Here is a 25,226-nt window from a genome sequence, read left to right on the forward strand (position 1 = left end):
ACATGCTGAGGTTACTGTGACATGCTGAGGTTACTGTGACATGCTGAGGTTACTGTGACATGCTGAGGTTACTGTGACATGCTGAGGTTACTGAGATTTCTGTGACATGCTGAGGTTACTGAGGTTACTGTGACATGCTGAGGTTACTGTGACATGCTGAGGTTACTGTGACATACTGAGATTACTGAGATTACTGTGACATGCTGAGGTTACTGTGACATACTGAGGTTACTGTGACATACTGAGATTACTGTGACAAACTGAGGTTACTGTGACATACTGAGGTTACTGTGACATGCTGATGTTACTGTGACATGCTGAGGTTACTGTGACATGCTGAGGTTACTGTGCATGCTGAGGTTACTGTGCATACTGAGGTTACTGTGCATACTGAGGTTACTGTATGTACTGAGGTTACTGTGACATGCTGAGGTTACTGTGACATGCTGAGGTTACTTTATGTACTGAGGTTACTGTGACATGCTGAGGTTACTGTGACATGCTGAGGTTACTGTATGTACTGAGGTTACTGTGACATGCTGAGGTTACTGTGACATGCTGAGGTTACTGTATGTACTGAGGTTACTGTGACATGCTGAGGTTACTGTGACATGCTGAGGTTACTGTGCATACTGAGGTTACTGTATGTACTGAGGTTACTGTGACATGCTGAGGTTACTGTGACATATTGAGGTTACTGTGACATGCTGAGGTTACTGTGACATGCTGAGGTTACTGTGACATACTGAGGTTACTGTGACATACTGAGGTTACTGTATGTACTGAGGTTACTTTGACATACTGAGGTTACTGTGACATGCTGAGGTTACTGTGACATACTGAGGTTACTGTATGTACTGAGGTTACTGTGACATACTGAGGTTACTGTGACATACTGAGGTTACTGTATGTACTGAGGTTACTTTGACATACTGAGGTTACTGTGACATGCTGAGGTTACTGTGACATACTGAGGTTACTGTGACATGCTGAGGTTACTGTGACATACTGAGGTTACTGTGACATGCTGAGGTTACTGTGACATACTGAGGTTACTGTGACATGCTGAGGTTACTGTGACATGCTGAGGTTACTGTGACATATTGAGGTTACTGTGACATGCTGAGGTTACTGTGACATACTGAGGTTACTGTGACATGCTGAGGTTACTGTGACATGCTGAGGTTACTGTGACATATTGAGGTTACTGTGACATACTGAGGTTACTGTATGTACTGAGGTTACTTTGACATACTGAGGTTACTGTGACATGCTGAGGTTACTGTGACATACTGAGGTTACTGTATGTACTGAGGTTACTGTGACATACTGAGGTTACTGTGACATACTGAGGTTACTGTGACATACTGAGGTTACTGTGACATGCTGAGGTTACTGTGACATGCTGAGGTTACTGTATGTACTGAGGTTACTGTGACATGCTGAGGTTACTGTGACATGCTGAGGTTACTGTATGTACTGAGGTTACTGTATGTACTGAGGTAACTGTGACATGCTGAGGTAACTGTGACATACTGAGGTTACTGTGACATACTGAGGTTACTGTGACATGCTGAGGTTACTGTGACATGCTGAGGTTACTGTGACATACTGAGGTTACTGTGACATGCTGAGGTTACTGTGACATGCTGAGGTTACTGTGACATATTGAGGTTACTGTGACATGCTGAGGTTACTGTGACATACTGAGGTTACTGTGACATGCTGAGGTTACTGTGACATGCTGAGGTTACTGTGACATATTGAGGTTACTGTGACATACTGAGGTTACTGTATGTACTGAGGTTACTTTGACATACTGAGGTTACTGTGACATGCTGAGGTTACTGTGACATACTGAGGTTACTGTATGTACTGAGGTTACTGTGACATACTGAGGTTACTGTGACATACTGAGGTTACTGTGACATACTGAGGTTACTGTGACATGCTGAGGTTACTGTGACATGCTGAGGTTACTGTATGTACTGAGGTTACTGTGACATGCTGAGGTTACTGTGACATGCTGAGGTTACTGTATGTACTGAGGTTACTGTATGTACTGAGGTAACTGTGACATGCTGAGGTAACTGTGACATACTGAGGTTACTGTGACATACTGAGGTTACTGTGACATACTGAGGTTACTGTGACATGCTGAGGTTACTGTGACATGCTGAGGTTACTGTGACATGCTGAGGTTACTGTGACATGCTGAGGTTACTGTGACATACTGAGGTTACTGTGACATACTGAGGTTACTGTGACATACTGAGGTTACTGTGACATGCTAAGGTTACTGTATGTACGGAGGTTACTGTGACATACTGAGGTTACTGTATGTACTGAGGTTACTGTATGTACTGAGGTTACTGTGACATGCTGAGGTTACTGTGACATGCTGAGGTTACTGTGACATGCTGAGGTTACTGTGACATGATGAGTTTACTGTGACATGCTGAGGTTACTTTATGTACTGAGGTTACTGTGACATGATGAGTTTACTGTGACATGCTGAGGTTACTTTATGTACTGAGGTTACTGTGACATGCTGAGGTTACTGTGACATGCTGAGGTTACTGTATGTACTGAGGTTACTGTATGTACTGAGGTAACTGTGACATGCTGAGGTTACTGTGACATACTGAGGTTACTGTGACATACTGAGGTTACTGTGACATACTGAGGTTACTGTGACATACTGAGGTTACTGTGACATGCTGAGGTTACTGTGACATGCTGAGGTTACTCTGACATGCTGAGGTTACTGTGACATACTGAGGTTACTGTGACATACTGAGGTTACTGTGACATACTGAGGTTACTGTGACATGCTGAGGTTACTGTGACATGCTGAGGTTACTGTGACATACTGAGGTTACTGTGACATACTGAGGTTACTGTGACATGCTGAGGTTACTGTATGTACGGAGGTTACTGTGACATACTGAGGTTACTGTATGTACTGAGGTTACTGTATGTACTGAGGTTACTGTGACATGCTGAGGTTACTGTGACATGATGAGTTTACTGTGACATGCTGAGGTTACTTTATGTACTGAGGTTACTGTGACATGCTGAGGTTACTGTGGCATGCTGAGGTTACTGTGACATGCTGAGGTTACTGTAGCATGCTGAGGTTACTGTGACATGCTGAGGTTACTGTATGTACTGAGGTTACTGTGACATGCTGAGGTTACTGTGACATGCTGAGGTTACTGTGACATACTGAGGTTACTGTGACATGCTGAGGTTACTGTGACATGCTGAGGTTACTGTGACATGCTGAGGTTACTGTGACACGCTGAGGTTACTGTATGTACTGAGGTTACTGTGCCATGCTGAGGTTACTGTATGTACTGAGGTTACTGTGACATACTGAGGTTACTGTGACATGCTGAGGTTACTGTGACATGCTGAGGTTACTGTGACATACTGAGGTTACTGTGACATACTGAGGTTACTGTGACATACTGAGGTTACTGTGACATACTGAGGTTACTGTGACATACTGAGGTTACTGTGACATGCTGAGGTTACTGTGACATGCTGAGGTTACTGTGACATGCTGAGGTTACTGTGACATGCTGAGGTTACTGTGACATGCTGAGGTTACTGTGACATACTGAGGTTACTGTGACATACTGAGGTTACTGTGACATACAGAGGTTACTGTGACATGCTGAGGTTACTGTGACATGCTGAGGTTACTGTGACATGCTGAGGTTACTGTGACATGCTGAGGTTACTGTGACATGCTGAGGTTACTGTGACATACTGAGGTTACTGTGACATACTGAGGTTACTGTGACATACAGAGGTTACTGTGACATGCTGAGGTTACTGTGACATACTGAGGTTACTGTGACATACTGCTGTTACTGTGACATACTGAGGTTACTGTGACATACTGAGGTTACTGTGACATACAGAGGTTACTGTGACATGCTGAGGTTACTGTGACATGCTGAGGTTACTGTGACATGCTGAAATTACTGTGACATACTGATGTTACTGTGACATGCTGAGGTTACTGTGACATGCTGAGGTTACTGTGACATGCTGAGGCTACTGTGACATGCTGAGGTTACTGTGACATGCTGAGGTTACTGTGACATGCTGAGGCTACTGTGACATGCTGAGGCTACTGTGACATGCTGAGGCTACTGTGACATGCTGAGGTTACTGTGACATACTGAGGTTACTGTAGCATACTGAGGCTATTGTGACATACTGAGGTTACTGTATGTACTGAGGTTACTGTGACATGCTGAGGTTACTGTGACATACTGAGGTTACTGTGACATGCTGAGGTTACTGTGACATGCTGAGGTTACTGTGACATGCTGAGGTTACTGTGACATCCTGAGGTTACTGTGACATACTGAGGTTACTGTGACATACTGAGGTTACTGTGACATACTGAGGTTACTGTGACATACTGAGGTTACTGTGACATACTGAGGTTACTGTACATACTGAGGTTACTGTATGTACTGAGGTTACTGTGACATACTGAGGTTACTGTGACATACTGAGGTTATTGTGACATGCTGAGGTTACTGTGACATACTGAGGTTATTGTGACATGCTGAGGTTACTGTGCATACTGAGGTTACTGTGCATACTGAGGTTACTGTATGTACTGAGGTTACTGTGACATACTGAGGTTACTGTGACATGCTGAGGTTACTGTGACATGCTGAGGTTACTGTGACATACTGAGGTTACTGTGACATGCTGAGGTTACTGTATGTACTGAGGTTACTGTGACATGCTGAGGTTACTGTATGTACTGAGGTTACTGTGACATACTGAGGTTACTGTATGTACTGGGGTTACTGTGACATGCTGAGGTTACTGTATGTACTGAGGTTACTGTGACATGCTGAGGTTACTGTGACATGCTGAGGTTACTGTGACATGCTGAGGTTACTGTGACATGCTGAGGTTACTGTATGTACTGAGGTTACTGTATGTACTGAGGTAACTGTGACATGCTGAGGTTACTGTGACATGCTGAGGTTACTGTGACATGCTGAGGTTACTGTGACATACTGAGGTTACTGTGACATGCTGAGGTTACTGTGACATGCTGAGGTTACTGTGACATGCTGAGGTTACTGTGACATGCTGAGGTTACTGTGACATGCTGAGGTTACTGTATGTACTGAGGTTACTGTGACATGCTGAGGTTACTGTGACATGCTGAGGTTACTGTGACATGCTGAGGTTACTGTGACATGCTGAGGTTACTGTGGCATGCTGAGGTTACTGTATGTACTGAGGTTACTGTGACATGCTGAGGTTACTGTGACATGCTGAGGTTACTGTGACATGCTGAGGTTACTGTATGTACTGAGGTTACTATATGTACTGAGGTTACTGTGACATGCTGAGGTTACTGTATGTACTGAGGTTACTATATGTACTGAGGTTACTGTGACATACTGAGGTTACTGTGACATGCTGAGGTTACTGTGACATGCTGAGGTTACTGTGACATGCTGAGGTTACTGTGACATACTGAGGTTACTGTGACATGCTGAGGTTACTGTGACATGCTGAGGTTACTGTGGCATGCTGAGGTTACTGTATGTACTGAGGTTACTGTGACATGCTGAGGTTACTGTGACATGCTGAGGTTACTGTGACATACTGAGGTTACTGTGACATGCTGAGGTTACTGTATGTACTGAGGTTACTGTGACATGCTGAGGTTACTGTGACATGCTGAGGTTACTGTGACATGCTGAGGTTACTGTATGTACTGAGGTTACTGTGACATGCTGAGGTTACTGTGACATGCTGAGGTTACTGTGACATACTGAGGTTACTGTGACATGCTGAGGTTACTGTGACATGCTGAGGTTACTGTGACATACTGAGGTTACTGTGACATGCTGAGGTTACTGTGACATGCTGAGGTTACTGTGACATGCTGAGGTTACTGTGACATGCTGAGGTTACTGTGACATGCTGAGGTTACTGTGACATACTGAGGTTACTGTGACATGCTGAGGTTACTGTGACATGCTGAGGTTACTGTGACATGCTGAGGTTACTGTGACATGCTGAGGTTACTGTGACATGCTGAGGTTACTGTACATGCTGAGGTTACTGTATGTACTGAGGTTACTGTGACATGCTGAGGTTACTGTGACATGCTGAGGTTACTGTGACATGCTGAGGTTACTGTATGTACTGAGGTTACTATATGTACTGAGGTTACTGTGACATGCTGAGGTTACTGTATGTACTGAGGTTACTATATGTACTGAGGTTACTGTGACATACTGAGGTTACTGTGACATGCTGAGGTTACTGTGACATGCTGAGGTTACTGTGACATGCTGAGGTTACTGTGACATACTGAGGTTACTGTGACATACTGAGGTTACTGTGACATGCTGAGGTTACTGTGACATGCTGAGGTTACTGTGACATGCTGAGGTTACTGTGACATGCTGAGGTTACTGTATGTACTGAGGTTACTGTGACATGCTGAGGTTACTGTATGTACTGAGGTTACTGTATGTACTGAGGTTACTGTGACATGCTGAGGTTACTGTATGTACTGAGGTTACTGTGACATACTGAGGTTACTGTGACATACTGAGGTTACTGTGACATGCTGAGGTTACTGTGACATGCTGAGGTTACTGTGACATACTGAGGTTACTGTGCCATGCTGAGGTTACTGTGACATGCTGAGGTTACTATATGTACTGAGGTTACTGTATGTACTGAGGTTACTGTATGTACTGAGGTTACTGTGACATGCTGAGGTTACTGTATGTACTGAGGTTACTATATGTACTGAGGTTACTGTGACACGCTGAGGTTACTGTATGTACTGAGGTTACTGTTACATGCTGAGGTTACTGTATGTACTGAGGTTACTATATGTACTGAGGTTACTGTGACACGCTGAGGTTACTGTGACATACTGAGGTTACTGTGACATGCTGAGGTTACTGTATGTACTGAGGTTACTATATGTACTGAGGTTACTGTGACACGCTGAGGTTACTGTATGTACTGAGGTTACTGTGACATACTGAGGTTACTGTTACATGCTGAGGTTACTGTATGTACTGAGGTTACTATATGTACTGAGGTTACTGTGACATGCTGAGGTTACTGTGACATGCTGAGGTTACTGTGACATGCTGAGGTTACTGTGACATACTGAGGTTACTGTGACATACTGAGGTTACTGTATGTACTGAGGTTACTATATGTACTGAGGTTACTGTGACATGCTGAGGTTACTGTGACATACTGAGGTTACTGTGACATGCTGAGGTTACTGTGACATGCTGAGGTTACTGTGACATGCTGAGGTTACTGTATGTACTGAGGTTACTATATGTACTGAGGTTACTGTGACATGCTGAGGTTACTGTATGTACTGAGGTTACTATATGTACTGAGGTTACTGTGACATACTGAGGTTACTGTGACATGCTGAGGTTACTGTGACATGCTGAGGTTACTGTGACATGCTGAGGTTACTGTGACATACTGAGGTTACTGTGACATGCTGAGGTTACTGTGACATACTGAGGTTACTGTGACATGCTGAGGTTACTGTGACATGCTGAGGTTACTGTGACATGCTGAGGTTACTGTGACATGCTGAGGTTACTGTGACATGCTGAGGTTACTGTATGTACTGAGGTTACTGTGACATGCTGAGGTTACTGTGACATACTGAGGTTACTGTGACATGCTGAGGTTACTATATGTACTGAGGTTACTGTGACATGCTGAGGTTACTGTGACATGCTGAGGTTACTGTGACATGCTGAGGTTACTGTGACATGCTGAGGTTACTATATGTACTGAGGTTACTGTGACATGCTGAGGTTACTGTATGTACTGAGGTTACTGTATGTACTGAGGTTACTGTGACACGCTGAGGTTACTGTATGTACTGAGGTTACTGTTACATGCTGAGGTTACTGTATGTACTGAGGTTACTATATGTACTGAGGTTACTGTGACATACTGAGGTTACTGTATATACTATAATATATTTGCTGCGTCTCGTTCTGAGAACACATCCCACGCTCTACGTCATGCACACTGAAACACTCGACTGCTTTTGTTTCATGAATGTGTTTGCTCGTTCGTTTCCTTGTCCATCTATCTATTTTCTCCACACTGGGTTGTTCTGCACTTTGTAATGTGATTGCAAGACGTTTATTTTGACAGTTGGTATGCAGGCTCTTGGGTGAAAAGCCAGGGTTGATGTGAATTGTTTAGTTTGGAGCCACGCTTTTCTGTAGTGCTCCGTACTGCTCCGCACTCAGCGTTGATTAAACATTGAGTTAAGTGCTTACGTCGGTGTCTGTGGACCATCACGGCCGTCCTGGTCCTGGGCCAGCGGCCATACGCTAACACAACCAGCTCTCTCTCTGTTTGCCCGAGATGTTAGCGTCCACACTTGTGTCAGTCATAATAGCATCATAACAGCATCATAACAGCATCATAATAGCATCATAACAGCATCATAACAGCATCATAATAGCATCATAACAGCATCATAACAGCATCATAACAGCATCATAATAGCATCATAACAGCATCATAATAGCATCATAACAACATCATAATAGCATCATAACAGCATCATAACAGCATCATAATAGCATCATAACAGCATCATAATAGCATCATAACAGCATCATAACAGCATCATAATACTACAACTGAAACAGGTTTAGATTAAACATTCTTCCACTGTTTTCTTTCCTGCTTTGAAGAACAGCAGAAGTTATCGAACAGATTACCGGGACTCTTAAATTCACAATGAAACGTTGCGTCCTCTGCAACAGCGTTCCAATTCCTGCTATTTTGTATGACTCTACAGCTTTCAGAACCCCCACTCGCCAACGTGTGATAATAAACACTTGAAAAACTCATGTGGCTCGCGCCGCGTTGGCACCGTCTTCGTTTGTTACCTAACAGTATAACTGAGTTTAGAAATGAAGTGATTGTGGTCCCACTGGGAATAACCTCTTCATAATGCATTCCAAGTACACATATATAATGCCTTATAAGCTGTACATAATGTACTATAATGCAGGACATAGGTGTTAATTGCTGCTCATGAACATATATAACTACAAGGTATTATGAGCAGGCAGCTCAATGGTGAACCACAACGACTTGAACCCCATAAACTCTTTTGTTTTAATGAGAAATGGATAATCACTATCTTTTAAAATCAATTTTCAAATGTCAGTGTCGGTTTTTAAACCCTTGAAGTGCAGTGTAGTTTACTCTGGGGTATTTTATGTTCTAAGGTTGGAAAATGAGCTCGGAGCAATAGTTTGTGAGTAAGTGTTGTTGATTTCCCCTGTCCATTTCATTTCCTGTGTAAGTATTAGGCCCTCAAGGGGGTTGTAGTTTTAGCCTGGGCTGTGTTTGATCCCAGTACACTGTAGCCTGTGTTTTTTTGATGCTCTTGAAATAGCAGCTGTATACCATATTTCTAGCAGCTGTATACCATAATTATAGCAGCTGTATTCAGAAATGTTGTGCAACACTTGACGTGTTAGGAATCTGTGTGAAGGAACTAGTAAAGAACCAGAGAAAAGGTTTTGATTTACGTTTATGTATCGCTGTGAAGCACCATCAGCATTCTATCAGGGTTCTGTCAGGGTTCCATCAGGGTTCTATCAGGGTTCTATCAGCATTCCATCACGGTTCCATCAGGGTTCCATCAGCATTCTATCAGGGTTCCATCAGCATTCTATCAGGGTTCCATCAGCATTCTATCAGGGTTCCATCAGCATTCTATCAGGGTTCCATCAGCATTCTATCAGGGTTCCCTCAGCATTCTATTGTTCCATCAGCATTCTATCAGGGTTCTATCAGGGTTACATCAGCATTCTATCAGGGTTCTATCAGCATTCTATCAGAGTTCTATCAGGGTTCTATCAGGGTTCTATCAGGGTTCTATCAGGGTTACATCAGGGTTACATCAGGGTTCTATCAGGGTTCTATCAGGGTTACATCAGCATTCTATCAGGGTTCTATCAAGGTTACATCAGCATTCTATCAGGGTTCCATCAGCATTCTATCAGAGTTCTATCAGGGTTCTATCAGCACTCAATCGGCCGATTAAACCCTTTGAAGTGAGTTAACTAATTCTGCATGCATGCCATTTTAAGAGAATGCGGTGGCTGTATAGGCCAATGATGGTAAGTCAGGGCAGTTTACCACTGTCATGGAAAATGTGGGTCTAATTACGCACTCTGTCACTGGTCATCTCCACACGTCATGCTATTGTATTAAAACGCTTCCAAATGATTTATCTTTTTCACTATCTTTCCCTTTCTCTCGGTCTCTCTCTCTCTCTCCTTCCGTCTTTCCCTTTCTCTCTGTCTCTCTATCTTTTTCCCTCTCGCCCAGTTTCCCAGACATTTCAACCTGTTGCCAAAGCAGTTACTGGACATCTGCGCTGAGTTGCCAGCTCATAACATTGAAGCACAACATACAAATATGGGGGAAATTGCTTAGTAATTGCTGCCATCACACACCTGACTGTGTTTTGACCACAGTGCTGTCTCGCTGAAGATCTTGTACCTGATAATACTGTTGTGTTATGACAGGAACCAAGGTTATTCGTCACCGAAATGACTTTTTCACTCCTACTGTAAATGAAACAACTTTTAAGGCTTAAAAACGCTGACGAAGGGCTGATACAAAGCTGATACTAAGCAAGTGCAGTGTGCAAGATTTTAAATTCTCTAAAAGCTTATTATTCACGAGACCAAAATCCTTCGTAAGGCCTATAGCATAAAGTGCGTATGAAGACTGTGGAAGCTGTTTGTTCAAAGTGGGACTCTCTTTCCAGGCTGAGGTGTATGATCAAACAACTGGAGGAGAAAGAAGTGGACTTTGAAGATCTAAAGAAGAACTTGGACTACACAGCATCCTTACTGGAGGCAGTTTACATTGATGGAACCAGGTACAGTACCAACTTTTATTTGTGTTTATTTAACCTTTATTTAACGAGGCAAGTCAGTGAAGAACAAATTCTTATTTACAATGACGGCCTTTCAAAAGGCAAAAGGCCTCCTGCGGGGACGGAGGCTGGGATTAAAAATGAATATGAAAATATAGGACAAAACACACACCACAACAAGAGAGACACCGCAACACTACACGAAGAGAGACCTAAGACAACAACATAGCATGGCAGCAACACATGACAACACAGCATGGTAGCAACACAACATGACATACATTTACATTTAAGTCATTTAGCAGACGCTCTTATCCAGAGCGACTTACAAATTGGTGCATTCACCTTATGACATCCATGACAACAACATGGTAGCAACACAACATGACTACAACATGGTAGCAACACAACATGACAACACAGCATGGTAGCAACACAACATAACAACAACATGGTAGCAGCACAACATGGTAGCAACACAACATAACAACAACATGGTAGCAACACAACATGACAACAACATGGTAGCAACACAACATGACAACAACATGGTAGCAACACAACATGACAACAACATGGTAGCAACACAACATGACAACACAGCATGGTAGCAACACAACATAACAACAACATGGTAGCAACACAACATAAAAACAACATGGTAGCAACACAACATAACAACAACATGGTAGCAGCACAGCATGACAACAACATGGTAGCAACACAACATGACAACAACATGGTAGCAACACAACATGGCAACACAGCATGGTAGCAACACAACATAACAACAACATGGTAGCAGCACAGCATGGTAGCAACACAACATGACAACAACATGGTAGCAACACAACATGGCAACACAACATGGTAGCAACACAACATAACAACAACATGGTAGCAACACAACATGACAACAACATGGTAGCAACACAACATGACAACACAGCATGGTAGCAACACAACATGACAACAACATGGTAGCAACACAACATGGCAACACAGCATGGTAGCAACACAACATAACAACAACATGGTAGCAGCACAGCATGGTAGCAACACAACATGACAACAACATGGTAGCAACACAACATGGCAACAGCATGGTAGCAACACAACATGACTACAACATGGTAGCAACACAGCATGACTACAACATGGTAGCAACACAACATGACTACAACATGGTAGCAACACATGGTAGAAACACAACATGGCAACAGCATGGTAGCAACACATGGTAGCAACACAACATGGTAGCAAAACAACATGACTACAACATGGTAGCAATACAACATAACAACAACATGGTAGCAACACAACATGACAACAACATGGTAGCAACACAACATGGCAACACAGCATGGGAGCAACACAACATGACAACACAACATGGTAGCAACACAACATGACAACAACATGGTAGCAACACAACATGACAACAACATGGTAGCAATACAACATAACAACAACATGGTAGGAACACAACATGACAACAACATGGTAGCAATACAACATAACAACAACATGGTAGCAACACAACATAACAACAGCAAGGTAGCAACACAACATGGCTACAACATGGTAGAAACAACATGACAACAACATGGGTAGCAGCACAACATGACAACAACATGGTAGAAACACAACATGACAACAACATGGTAGAAACAACATAACAACAACATGGTAGCAACACAACATGACAACAACATGGTAGCAATACAACATAACAACAACATGGTAGCAACACAACATAACAACAACATGGTAGCAACACAACATGACAACAACATGGTAGCAACACAACATGACAACATGGTAGCAACACAACATGACAACAACATGGTAGCAACACAACATGACAGCACAGCATGGTAGCAACACAACATGACAACAACATGGTAGAAACACAACATGACAACACAGCATGGTAGCAACACAACATGACAACATGGTAGCAACACAACATGACAACAGCATGGTAGCAACACAACATGGCAACACAGCATGGTAGCAACACAACATGACAACAACATGGTAGAAACAACATGACAACAACATGGGTAGCAACACAACATGACAACACAGCATGGTAGCAACACAACATGACAACAACATGGTAGAAACACAACATGACAACACAGCATGGTAGCAACACAACATGACAACAACATGGTAGAAACACAACATAACAACACAGCATGGTAGCAACACAACATGACAACACAGCATGGTAGCAACACAACATGACAACAGCATGGTAGCAACAAACATGATAACATGGTAGCAACACAACATGACAACAGCATGGTAGCAACACAACATGGTAGCAACACAACATGGTAGCAACACAAAACATGGCAACACAGCATGGTAGCAACACAACATGGCAACACAGCATGGTAGCAACACAACATGACAACACAGCATGGTAGCAACACAACATGACAACAACATGGTAGAAACACAACATGACAACACAGCATGGTAGCAACACAACATGACAACAGCATGGTAGCAACACAACATGACAACACAGCATGGTAGCAACACAACATGACAACACAGCATGGTAGCAACACAACATGACAACAGCATGGTAGCAACAAACATGATAACATGGTAGCAACAAACATGATAACATGGTAGCAACAAACATGATAACATGGTAGCAACAAACATGATAACATGGTAGCAACACAACATGGCAACACAGCATGGTAGCAACACAACATGACAACACAGCATGGTAGCAACACAACATGACAACAGCATGGTAGCAACACAGTATGGCAACTTTTGCGTGATTATACTGCATGATACTGTAAGTTCTACAACACAAACTTCCAACTTACCTGACTATAAAAGAATGAGGTACCAAACCCGCTCACAAGGTTGCTTAAATCTTGAGTTCCTGGTGGTCTCCACAGATTTAGTGCCTCCCATTGTTGGGATAACCTGCCAAATTCATCTTGATTCCCTGGTGCTGCTAGGGCCGTTTACGACTCCGGTCTTAAATTGAGGATTGCAGTTGTTTCTATTGATTGTAATGGTTTATTTGTTGAAATTATAGTGTTGTAATTGTACCTTGTTTTGTAATTGTAGTGTTGTAATTGTAGTGTTGTAATTGTAGTGTTGTAATTGTAGTGTTGTAATTGTAGTGTTGTAATTGTAGTGTTGTAATTGTAGTGTTGTAATTGTAGTGTTGTAATTGTGGTGTTGTAATTGTAGTGTTGTAATTGTAGTGTTGTAATTGTAGTGTTGTAATTGTAGTGTTGTAATTGTAGTGTTGTAATTGTACCTTGTGTTGTAATTGTAGTGTTGTAATTGTAGTGTTGTAATTGTAGTGTTGTAATTGTAGTGTTGTAATTGTAGTGTTGTAATTGTAGTGTTGTAATTGTAGTGTTGTAATTGTACCTTGTGTTGTAATTGTACCTTGTGTTGTAATTGTAGTGTTGTAATTGTAGTGTTGTAATTGTAGTGTTGTAATTGTAGTGTTGTAATTGTAGTGTTGTAATTGTACCTTGTGTTGTAATTGTACCTTGTGTTGTAATTGTAGTGTTGTAATTGTAGTGTTGTAATTGTAGTGTTGTAATTGTACCTTGTGTTGTAATTGTAGTGTTGTAATTGTAGTGTTGTAATTGTAGTGTTGTAATTGTAGTGTTGTAATTGTACCTTGTGTTGTAATTGTAGTGTTGTAATTGTAGTGTTGTAATTGTAGTGTTGTAATTGTAGTGTTGTAATTGTACCTTGTGTTGTAATTGTAGTGTTGTAATTGTAGTGTTGTAATTGTAGTGTTGTAATTGTACCTTGTGTTGTAATTGTAGTGTTGTAATTGTAGTGTTGTAATTGTAGTGTTGTAATTGTACCTTGTGTTGTAATTGTAGTGTTGTAATTGTAGTGTTGTAATTGTAGTGTTGTAATTGTAGTGTTGTAATTGTAGTGTTGTAATTGTAGTGTTGTAATTGTAGTGTTGTAATTGTGGTGTTGTAATTGTAGTGTTGTAATTGTACCTTGTGTTGTAATTGTAGTGTTGTAATTGTAGTGTTGTAATTGTAGTGTTGTAATTGTAGTGTTGTAATTGTGGTGTTGTAATTGTAGTGTTGTAATTGTAGTGTTGTAATTGTACCTTGTGTTGTAATTGTAGTGTTGTAATTGTAGTGTTGTAATTGTACCTTGTGTTGTAATTGTACCTTGTGTTGTAATTGTAGTGTTGTAATTGTAGTGTTGTAATTGTAGTGTTGTAATTGTAGTGTTGTAATTGTACCTTGTGTTGTAATTGTACCTTGTGTTGTAATTGTAGTGTTGTAATTGTGGTGTTGTAATTGTAGTGTTGTAATTGTACCTTGTGTTGTAATTGTAGTGTTGTAATTGTAGTGTTGTAATTGTGGTGTTGTAATTGTAGTGTTGTAATTGTACCTTGTGTTGTAATTGTACCTTGTGTTGTAATTGTAGTGTTGTAATTGTGGTGTTGTAATTGTAGTGTTGTAATTGTACCTTGTGTTGTAATTGTAGTGTTGTAATTGTAGTGTTGTAATTGTACCTTATCATTTTTTATTTATTTTATTTTTTTATGTTAATTTCCCTACTGCCTGCTTAAGGCTAGAAACACGTGCACACACACTAACTACATAATCATATCCTTGTTTATACTCTGAACACAAAGCTCCACAATATTAGGCAAATTGACAGGCCTATCCACTGCCACATGTTTTTTTTACACAAGTGTAGACTTGTCTATATGTAGTATTTCCCTAAGCCAGTAGGCGTTCGAAGGCCAACGTGTCTCCAATGCTATGACCCCAAAGCACACTGATGAAGGATGTAATGCCGAAACAAGTTTCCCTTTTCATCCAACAGATATGAATGATGTGCAGCTAAGAAAAAAGGGAAACAAAAGAAAATTGTGTCACTGTCCCTCCTCTCTCAGACAAGGTCTGATCTGTTCTCTCTCCCTCCCGTCTCAGACAGGGTCTGATTTGTTCTCTCTCCCTCCCGTCTCAGACAGGGTCTGATTTGTTCTCTCTCCCTCCCGTCTCAGACAGGGTATGATTTGTTCTCTCTCCCTCCCGTCTCAGACAGGGTCTGATTTGTTCTCTCTCTCTCCCGTCTCAGACAGGGTATGATTTGTTCTCTCTCTCTCTCCCATCTCAGACAGGGTCTGATTTGTTCTCTCTCTCTCTCCCGTCTCAGACAGGGTCTGATTTGTTCTCTCTCTCTCCCGTCTCAGACAGGGTCTGATCTGTTCTCTCTCCCGTCTCAGACAGGGTCTGATTTGTTCTCTCTCCCTCCCATCTCAGACAGGGTCTGATTTGTTCTCTCTCTCTTCCGTCTCAGACAGGATCTGATTTGTTCTCTCTCTCTCCCGTCTCAGACAGGGTATGATTTGTTCTCTCTCTCTCTCCCGTCTCAGACAGGGTCTGATTTGTTCTCTCTCTCTCTCCCGTCTCAGACAGGGTCTAATTTGTTCTCTCTCTCTCTCCCGTCTCAGACAAGGTCTGATTTGTTCTCTCTCTCGTCTCAGACATGGTCTGATTTGTTCTCTCTCTCTCTCCCGTCTCAGACAGGGTCTGATTTGTTCTCTCTATCTCCCGTCTCAGACAGGGTCTGATCTGTTCTCTCTCTCTCTCCCGTCTCAGACAGGGTCTGATCTGTTCTCTCTCCCGTCTCAGACAGGGTCTGATTTGTTCTCTCTCTCTCTCCCGTCTCAGACAGGGTCTGATCTGTTCTCTCTCCCGTCTCAGACAGGGTCTGATTTGTTCTCTCTCCCTCCCATCTCAGACAGGGTCTAATTTGTTTTCTCTCTCTCTCCCGTCTCAGACAAAGTCTGATTTGTTCTCTCTCTATCTCCCGTCTCAGACAAGGTCTGATTTGTTCTCTCTCTCGTCTCAGACATGGTCTGATTTGTTCTCTCTCTCTTTCCCGTCTCAGACAGGGTCTGATTTGTTCTCTCTATCTCCCGTCTCAGACAGGGTCTGATCTGTTCTCTCAATCTCTCCCGTCTCAGACAGGGTCTGATTTGTTCTCTCTCTCTCCCGTCTCAGACAGGGTCTGATTTGTTCTCTCTCTCTCTCCCGTCTCAGACAGGGTCTGATTTGTTGTCTCTCTCTCCCGTCTCAGACAGGGTCTGATCTGTTCTCTCTATCTCCCGTCTCAGACAGGGTCTGATTCGTTCTCTCTCTCCCGTCTCAGACAGGGTCTGATTTGTTCTCTCTCTCTCCCGTCTCAGACAGGGTCTGATTTGTTCTCTCTCTCTCTCCTGTCTCAGACAGGGTCTGATTTTTTCTCTCTCCCGTCTCAGACAGGGTCTGATCTGTTCTCTCTCTCTCTCCCGTCTCAGACAGGGTCTGATTTGTTCTCTCTCTCTCTCCCCTCTCAGACAGGGTCTGATTTGTTCTCTCTCTCTCCCCTCAGACAGGGTCTGATTTGTTCTCTCTCTCTCCCGTCTCAGGCAGGGTCTGATTTGTTCTCTCTCCCTCCCGTCTCAGACATGGTCTGATCTGTTCTCGCTCTCTCTCCCGTCTCAGACAGGGTCTGATCTGTTCTCTCTCCCCTCTGACAGGGTCTGATTTGTTCTCTCTCTCTGTCTCTCTCAGACAGGGTCTGATTTGTTCTGTCTCTCTCAGACAGGGTCTGATTTGTTCTCTCTCTCTTCCGTCTCAGACAGGGTCTGATCTGTTCTCTCTATCTCCCGTCTCAGACAGGGTCTGATTTGTTCTCTCTATCTCCCGTCTCAGACAGGGTCTGATTTGTTCTCTCTATCTCCCGTCTCAGACAGGGTCTGATTTGTTCTCTCTATCTCCCGTCTCAGACAGGGTCTGATCTGTTCTCTCTCTCTCTCCCGTCTCAGACAGGGTCTGATTTGTTCTCTCTCTCCCGTCTCAGACAGGGTCTGATTTGTTCTCTCTCTCCCGTCTCAGACAGGGTCTGATTTGTTCTCTCTCTCTCTCCCGTCTCAGACAGGGTCTGATTTGTTCTCTCTCTCTCCCGTCTCAGACAGGGTCTGATTTGTTCTCTCTCTCTCCCGTCTCAGACAGGGTCTGATTTGTTCTCTCTCTCTCTCTCTCTCTCCTGTCTCGGACAGGGTCTGATTTGTTCTCTCTCTACCGTCTCAGACAGGGTCTGATCTGTTCTCTCTCTCTCTCCCGTCTCAGACAGGGTCTGATTTGTTCTCTCTCCCGTCTCAGACAGGGTTTGATCTGTTCTCTCTCTCTCTTTCCCGTCTCAGACAGGGTCTGATTTGTTCTCTCTCTCTCTCCCCTCTCAGACAGGGTCTGATTTGTTCTCTCTCTCCCCCCAGACAGGGTCTGATCTGTTCTCTCTCCCCTCTGACAGGGTCTGATTTGTTCTCTCTCTCTCCCGTGTCAGACAGGGTCTGATTTGTTCTCTCTCCCTCCCGTCTCAGACAGGGTCTGATTTGTTCTCTCTCTCTCCCGTCTCAGACAGGGTCTGATTTGTTCTCTCTCTCTCCCGTCTCAGACAGGGTCTGATTTGTTCTCTCTCTCTCCCGTCTCAGACAGGGTCTGATTTGTTCTCTCTCTCTTCCGTCTCAGACAGGGTCTGAGTTATTCTCTCTCTCTCCCGTCTCAGACAGGGTCTGAGTTGTTCTCTCTCTCTCCCGTCTCAGACAGGGTCTGATTTGTTCTCTCTCTACCGTCTCAGACAGGGTCTGATCTGTTCTCTCTCTCTCTCCCGTCTCAGACAGGGTCTGATTTGTTCTCTCTCCCGTCTCAGACAGGGTCTGATTTGTTCTCTCTCCCGTCTCAGACAGGGTCTGATCTGTTCTCTCTCTCTCTCTCCCGTCTCAGACAGGGTCTGATTTGTTCTCTCTCTCTCTCCCCTCTCAGACAGGGTCTGATTTGTTCTCTCTCTCCCCCCAGACAGGGTCTGATTTGTTCTCTCTCTCTCCCGTCTCAGGCAGGGTCTGATTTGTTTTCTCTCTTACCCGTCTCAGACATGGTCTGATCTGTTCTCGCTCTCTCTACCGTCTCAGACAGGGCCTGATCTGTTCTCTCTCCCCTCTGACAGGGTCTGATTTGTTCTCTCTCTCTGTCTCTCTCAGACAGGGTCTGATTTGTTCTCTCTCTATCTCCCGTGTCAGACAGGGTCTGATTTGTTCTCTCTCCTCTCAGACAGGGTCTGATTTGTTCTCTCTCCTCTCAGACCAGGTCTGATTTGTTCTCTCTCCTCTCAGACAGGGTCTGATTTGTTCTCTCTCCTCTCAGACCGGGTCTGATTTGTTCTCTCTCCTCTCAGACAGGGTCTGATTTGTTCTCTCTCCTCTCAGACCGAGTCTGGATGCAGAGGATGACCTCCAGAAGCTCCACTCTGATGGTGTGCCCACGGAGGTTACTGATTGGCTGGCTTCAACCTTCACTCAGAGGGCCCGCCGCCCTTCCCGCCGCTCCGACGACAAACCAAAGTTCCGCAGCATCGTCCATGCAGTGCAGGCTGGGATATTCGTTGAGAGGTAGATATAAAACGTTATTATGCTTAATGAGGGCGTTAATTTATAATATACATGCAAAGGAGGCTCACCCAGTGAGGTAGAGGAGGATGGTCCTCCTCATTAATTTGAGAAAGAAATGAAATGTAAAAAAAAAAAAAACTCCTCCTAAATAAAGTTGTGCATGGGGTTTGTAAAGTGTGTGTGTCACAGAGTCAGAATGAGTTAATCTAGGTTCGTTAGCAGTGAAATGCATGATCCACATTCAGGTTAAAACAAGGAAATGACAGATTCACTTCTGAGATTGTCCAGTGCCAAACATTCCGTGTGCTGTTGTTCCAGGATGTTCAGAAGGGCCTACACGGCTGCCATGCCGGACCAACCTGCAGCAGTCGTCAACTGTCTCAGGGTGACAACGTCTTATCTGTTATCAGTCTACAAATCTTTCATTAGGCACCACATTTTTTTTATTTGAACCTTTATTTAACTAGGCAAGTCCGTTTCCCTAAGCCAAGTAGTCACCACATAGAGAGCTGAGCCAGGAGTTTCCCTGACCACGTGACTAGTTTGTCCTGGTCAGGTCATGTGGACAAGAAAAGAAAAAAAACTTACTACAATATGACCGTACTACGTTTTGATGTAGTCAAATGGCTATCCCACAGCAGGAGACATTTTGCCTCTTGGTTTGGCCGTCATTGTAAACAACAATTTGTTCTTAATTGACTTGCCTAGTTAAATAACGGTTAAATAAATGTAGCTATCCTTTTTAATATCAGACTGTCTCTATTTCTTGAAAAAGTCAATGTGGACATAATGAGATCAGACTCTGTGGGTCTCGATTCTCTCCATCTTTAGGACATTGACCGGTGGAACTTTGATGTGTTTGCCCTGAACACTGTCTGCCATGACCACGCACTACAGACCCTGTTCTTGGAGCTGGTCACACGATACGAACTCAACAGCAGATTCAAGGTCTCCACCTATATCACTTAGCACATCCTTACTATATTTGACTCGTTTCCTTACTATATTTGACTCTTTCAGTTTCTGTACAGATTTAATTCTACATTAGCCTTTAACAATTCAAACTTCTCTCGCTGCCCAAAAAAACACATGGTTTGTCTGCTGAAGTGAACACACATATCTTCTTAGCTAAATGGAATTATTCTAGTTGGTAAAGTCTTACATCTCGGGAGCAGATTCCGACACAGATGACGTTGAGAGGTTGATGATACAGTGGACTAAACACAGTGGACTAAACACAGTGGACTAAACACAGTGGACTAAACACCGTGGACTAAACACCGTGGACTAAACACAGTGGACTAAAGACAGTGGACTAAAGACAGTGGACTAAACACCGTGGACTAAACACAGTGGACTAAACACCGTGGACTAAACACAGTGGACTAAACACAGTGGACTAAAGACAGTGGACTAAACACCGTGGACTAAACACCGTGGACTAAACACCGTGGACTAAACACAGTGGACTAAAGACAGTGGACTAAACACCGTGGACTAAACACAGTGGACTAAACACCGTGGACTAAACACAGTGGACTAAACACAGTGGACTAAACACCGTGGACTAAACACCGTGGACTAAACACCGTGGACTAAACACCGTGGACTAAACACAGTGGACTAAACACAGTGGACTAAACACAGTGGACTAAAGACAGTGGACTAAAGACAGTGGACTAAACACAATGGACTAAACACAGTGGACTAAACACAGTGGACTAAACACAGTGGACTAAACACAATGGACTAAACACAATGGACCAACTCCATGTGAACTCTCGATGTCATGTTACAGATCCCCATCTCCTGTCTGATGTCCTTCTTGGAGAAGCTGGAGAAAGGCTACAGTAAACACAGCAACCCGTACCACAGCAGTGTCCACGCAGCCGACGTCACACAAACCCTACACTGTCTGCTCCTCCGTACAGGACTAGTGGTACAGTACAGCACCTTTTTTCACTCAGTTTACAACAGATCATCCCTGTAATATTGTATTTGAAATGGCATTTCATGACCCGTCTATAGGCCCATAGTTGGCCTGCCAGGTCAGGTGACGTGGTGGGGGAAAATTCAAGGCAATAGCTGTAGTGGATGGACTTGAAGGAAGCCAATTTATGTGACTTTCTTTTTACTGTAATCCAATGTAAATTACTTATTTACTGTAAACCAATGACTGTAAATATGAAATGGAGATGTTTATAACAAGGGTATCTATGTTGGTCTTGCCTCCAACTCTGGTTACTGTATAATAATTATATAATGACTGTATATGAAATGGATATGTGTGCTATGTACACTGAGGCCACTTTATTAGGTACATCCATCTAGTACCGGGTCCGACCCCCCCCTGCCTCCAGAACAGCCTGAATTATTTGAGGCATGGAAACATTGCTCAATTGGTATCATATATAAGATGGCGCCGACAGAGATGGTCGCCTCGCTTCAGGTCCTTTACAAGCATTTCGCTACACTCGCATTAACATCTACTAACCATGTGTATGTGACCAATAAAATGTGATTTGATTTGATCAAAGGACCTAACGTGTGCAAGGAAAACATTCCCTCACACCATGACACCACCACCACCAGCCTGTATCTTTGACACCAGGCAGGATGGGGCCATGGACTCATGCTGCTTCCGCTAAATCCATCCGTGACAAGGGCCCGTCGAGTGGCACATTCCGAGATGTCGTTCTGCACACGACTGTTGTACTGCGTCGTAATTTGCCTGTTTGTGGCCCGCCTGTTAGCTTGCACGATTCTTGCTATTCTCCTTCCACCTCTCATCAACCAGCTGTTTTCACACACAGGACTGCCACTGACTGTGTGTTTGTCGCACCATTCTCTGTAAACCCCAGAAACTGAAGTGCATGAAAACATTTCTGAGATACTGGAAGTGGCGCGTCTGGCACTGACCATCATACCACATTCAAAGTTGCTTAGGTCATTTGGTCCATTCTAACGTTCAATCGAAGAGGACCTGAACGCCTCGATGCCTGTCTGTCTGTTTTATATAGCAAACCACGGCCAAAGGGGACTCAATGTCTGTAGGAGAAAAATGTCATTGTGAATGGTGTGATTTCCCTAATAAAATGGCCACTGAGTGTATATATGATGTTTATAGCAAGGGTATCTGTGTGGGTCTCACGTGCAGCACTGGTTGACTGAACTGGAGGTTCTGGCGTCCCTGTTTGCCGCGGCCATCCATGACTACGAACACACTGGAACTACCAACAATTTCCACATTCACACAAAGTAAGAGAAAGTAAAGGAAAATGCATTTGATTTCAGAGTGAGTGGGAGAGAGTCAAATTGAATCCACATTAACACCAAGTAAGACAAAACCATGCAATTAGTATCCTTGCCGACTACGCCAAACTTTTATTCTCTGATTCTATTAGATTATTGAAGTGTTTACGAATGTATTAAAGAGTGGGAAAGGAGAGGGAGAGGGAGAGAGTGAGATTGAGAGGGAGAGAGTGAGATTGAGAGGGAGAGAGTGAGATTGAGAGGGAGAGAGTGAGATTGAGAGGGAGAGAGTGAGATTGAGAGGGAGAGAGAGAAAAAGAGAAAGTGTGTGAGAAAAAGAGAGAGTGAGACAGAGAGCGAGGGAGAGGGAGAGAAAGAGAGAGATAGCTTCTCAACTGCTTACTGCTCCTGCATACTCCTTCTTAAGCAAACATATCTTATGGAGCGAAGGCAGTATTTTTAGCAGTGGATTTTCCACATAGAGACACAGATGGACCTAAGAACTCTGTATCCTGGCACACAGATGACCTCTTTATTTTGGGAACAAAACATGAGGGCCTGCTGCCATCAGCTAGATAGCTTGAAGTTATGAGCATGCAGTTCTCCTATAAAATGCATGCTCATATAAAATAAATACAAATTGTGCAGTATTTGTGCAGTATTTGCAGTATTTGGCCCTGGGGGAATCTCAATGTTTAGCTCTGACATTATTATCCATAATTTTGTTTTAATTGCTTAATAAACACGTATGCAAATGACTTTAGACAGTGGGCTTGATCAGGGAAATGATTAACTACTTGCTGTTCCTTTACAGTCCTTTACATCTACCTCTCTCATCAACACCACTTTTATTACTAGACAGTCACCCAGTGATGCTGGATGTCCCTAACTATTAGCCTGGTTTATATGTGCTTAAGCCACATCCTACCACTGTCATTGTCAAGCTAAACATGTTTCTGTAAGACAGACACAGGACAAACTATCACCTGGTCCCAGGCATGACAACAGCAGTCAGATGATTTATACGAAACACACACAGATCATTGTACTAGGACCAGGCTAGGACCAGGCTAGGACCAGGCTAGGACAAGGCTAGGACCAGGCTAGGACCAGGCTAGGACCAGGCTAGGACCAGGCCAGGACCTGGCTAGGACCAGGCTAGGACCTGGCTAGGACAAGGCTAGGACCAGGCTAGGACCAGGCTAGTACCAGGCTAGGACAAGGCCAGGACCAGGCTAGGACCAGATTAGTACCAGGCTAGGACAAGGCTAGGACCAGGCCAGGACCAGGCTAGGACCAGGCTAGGACCAGGCTAGAACACGGCCAGGACCAGGCTAGGAACAGGTTAGGACAAGGCCAGGACCAGGCTAGTACCAGGCTAGGACAAGGCCAGGACCAGGCTAGGACCAGGCTAGGACAAGGCCAGGACCAGGCCAGGACCAGGCCAGGACAATGCCAGGACCAGGCTAGGACCAGGCTAGGACCAGGCTAGGACCAGGCTAGGACAAGGCCAGTACCAGGCCAGTACCAGGCTAGGACCAGGCTAGGACCAGGCCAGGACCAGGCTAGGACCAGGCTAGGACAAAGCCAGGACCAGGCTTGGACCAGGCTAGGACCAGGCTATGACCAGGCTAGGAACAGGCTAGGACCAGGCTAGGACCAGGCTATGACCAGGCTAGGAACAGGCTAGGACCAGGCTAGGACCAGGCTAGGACAAGGCCAGGACCAGGCTAGGACCAGGCTAGGACAAGGCCAGGACCAGGCCAGGACAAGTCCAGGACCAGGCTAGGACCAGGCTAGGACCAGGCTAGGACAAGGCCAGGACCAGTCTAGGACCAGGCTAGGACCAGGCTAGGACAAGGCCAGGACCAGGCTAGGATCAGGCTAGGACAAGACCAGGACCAGGACAAGACCAGGACAAGACCAGGACCAGGCTAAGAACAGGACCAGGCTAGGACAAGACCAGGACCAGGACCAGGCTAGGACAAGACCAGGACCAGGACCAGGCTAGGACAAGACCAGGACCAGGCTAGGACAAGACTAGGACCAGACTAGGACCAGGACAGGACAAGACCAGGACCAGGCTAGGACAAGACCAGGACCAGGCTAGGACAAGACCAGGACCAGGCCAGGACAAGGCCAGGACCAGTCTAGGACCAGGCTAGGACAAGACCAGGACCAGGCTAGGACAAGACCAGGACCAGGCTAGGACAAGACCAGGACCAGGCTAGGACAAGACCAGGACCAGGCTAGGACCAGGACAGGACAAGACCAGGACCAAGCTTGGACCAGGCTAGGACCAGGCCAGGACAAGGCTAGGACCAGGCTATCTAACCAGTACTTCATTAATGTTTTCCATCTGTGTGTTTTGTGTAGGTCAGACTTTGCTATGATCTACAACGACCGGTCAGTCCAGGAGAGCCACCACATTAGTGCTGCGTTCCGTCTTCTCCAAGACGACCAGGCCAACATCTTCATGAACCTCTCCAGGGAAGAGTGGATGTAAGAACGATACAGATG

General features: G+C 44.2%; 1 protein-coding gene across 1 annotated transcript in view; it reads left to right on the top strand.

Moving 5' to 3' along the window:
• Positions 1-25,226, top strand: part of LOC129851520 (dual specificity calcium/calmodulin-dependent 3',5'-cyclic nucleotide phosphodiesterase 1B-like) — a 38,916-nt gene that overhangs the window by 5,135 nt on the left and 8,555 nt on the right. Inside the window, exons 2-8 of the mRNA XM_055918142.1 lie at positions 10,871-10,984; positions 19,272-19,454; positions 19,773-19,839; positions 20,286-20,402; positions 21,253-21,393; positions 22,612-22,712; positions 25,083-25,208. Of these exons, the coding sequence (XP_055774117.1) occupies positions 10,871-10,984; positions 19,272-19,454; positions 19,773-19,839; positions 20,286-20,402; positions 21,253-21,393; positions 22,612-22,712; positions 25,083-25,208 (849 nt within the window). The remainder of the gene's footprint in view (positions 1-10,870; positions 10,985-19,271; positions 19,455-19,772; positions 19,840-20,285; positions 20,403-21,252; positions 21,394-22,611; positions 22,713-25,082; positions 25,209-25,226) is intronic.

This window comes from Salvelinus fontinalis, chromosome 3 (assembly GCF_029448725.1).
Source record: "Salvelinus fontinalis isolate EN_2023a chromosome 3, ASM2944872v1, whole genome shotgun sequence".
Lineage (NCBI taxonomy): Eukaryota > Metazoa > Chordata > Actinopteri > Salmoniformes > Salmonidae > Salvelinus > Salvelinus fontinalis.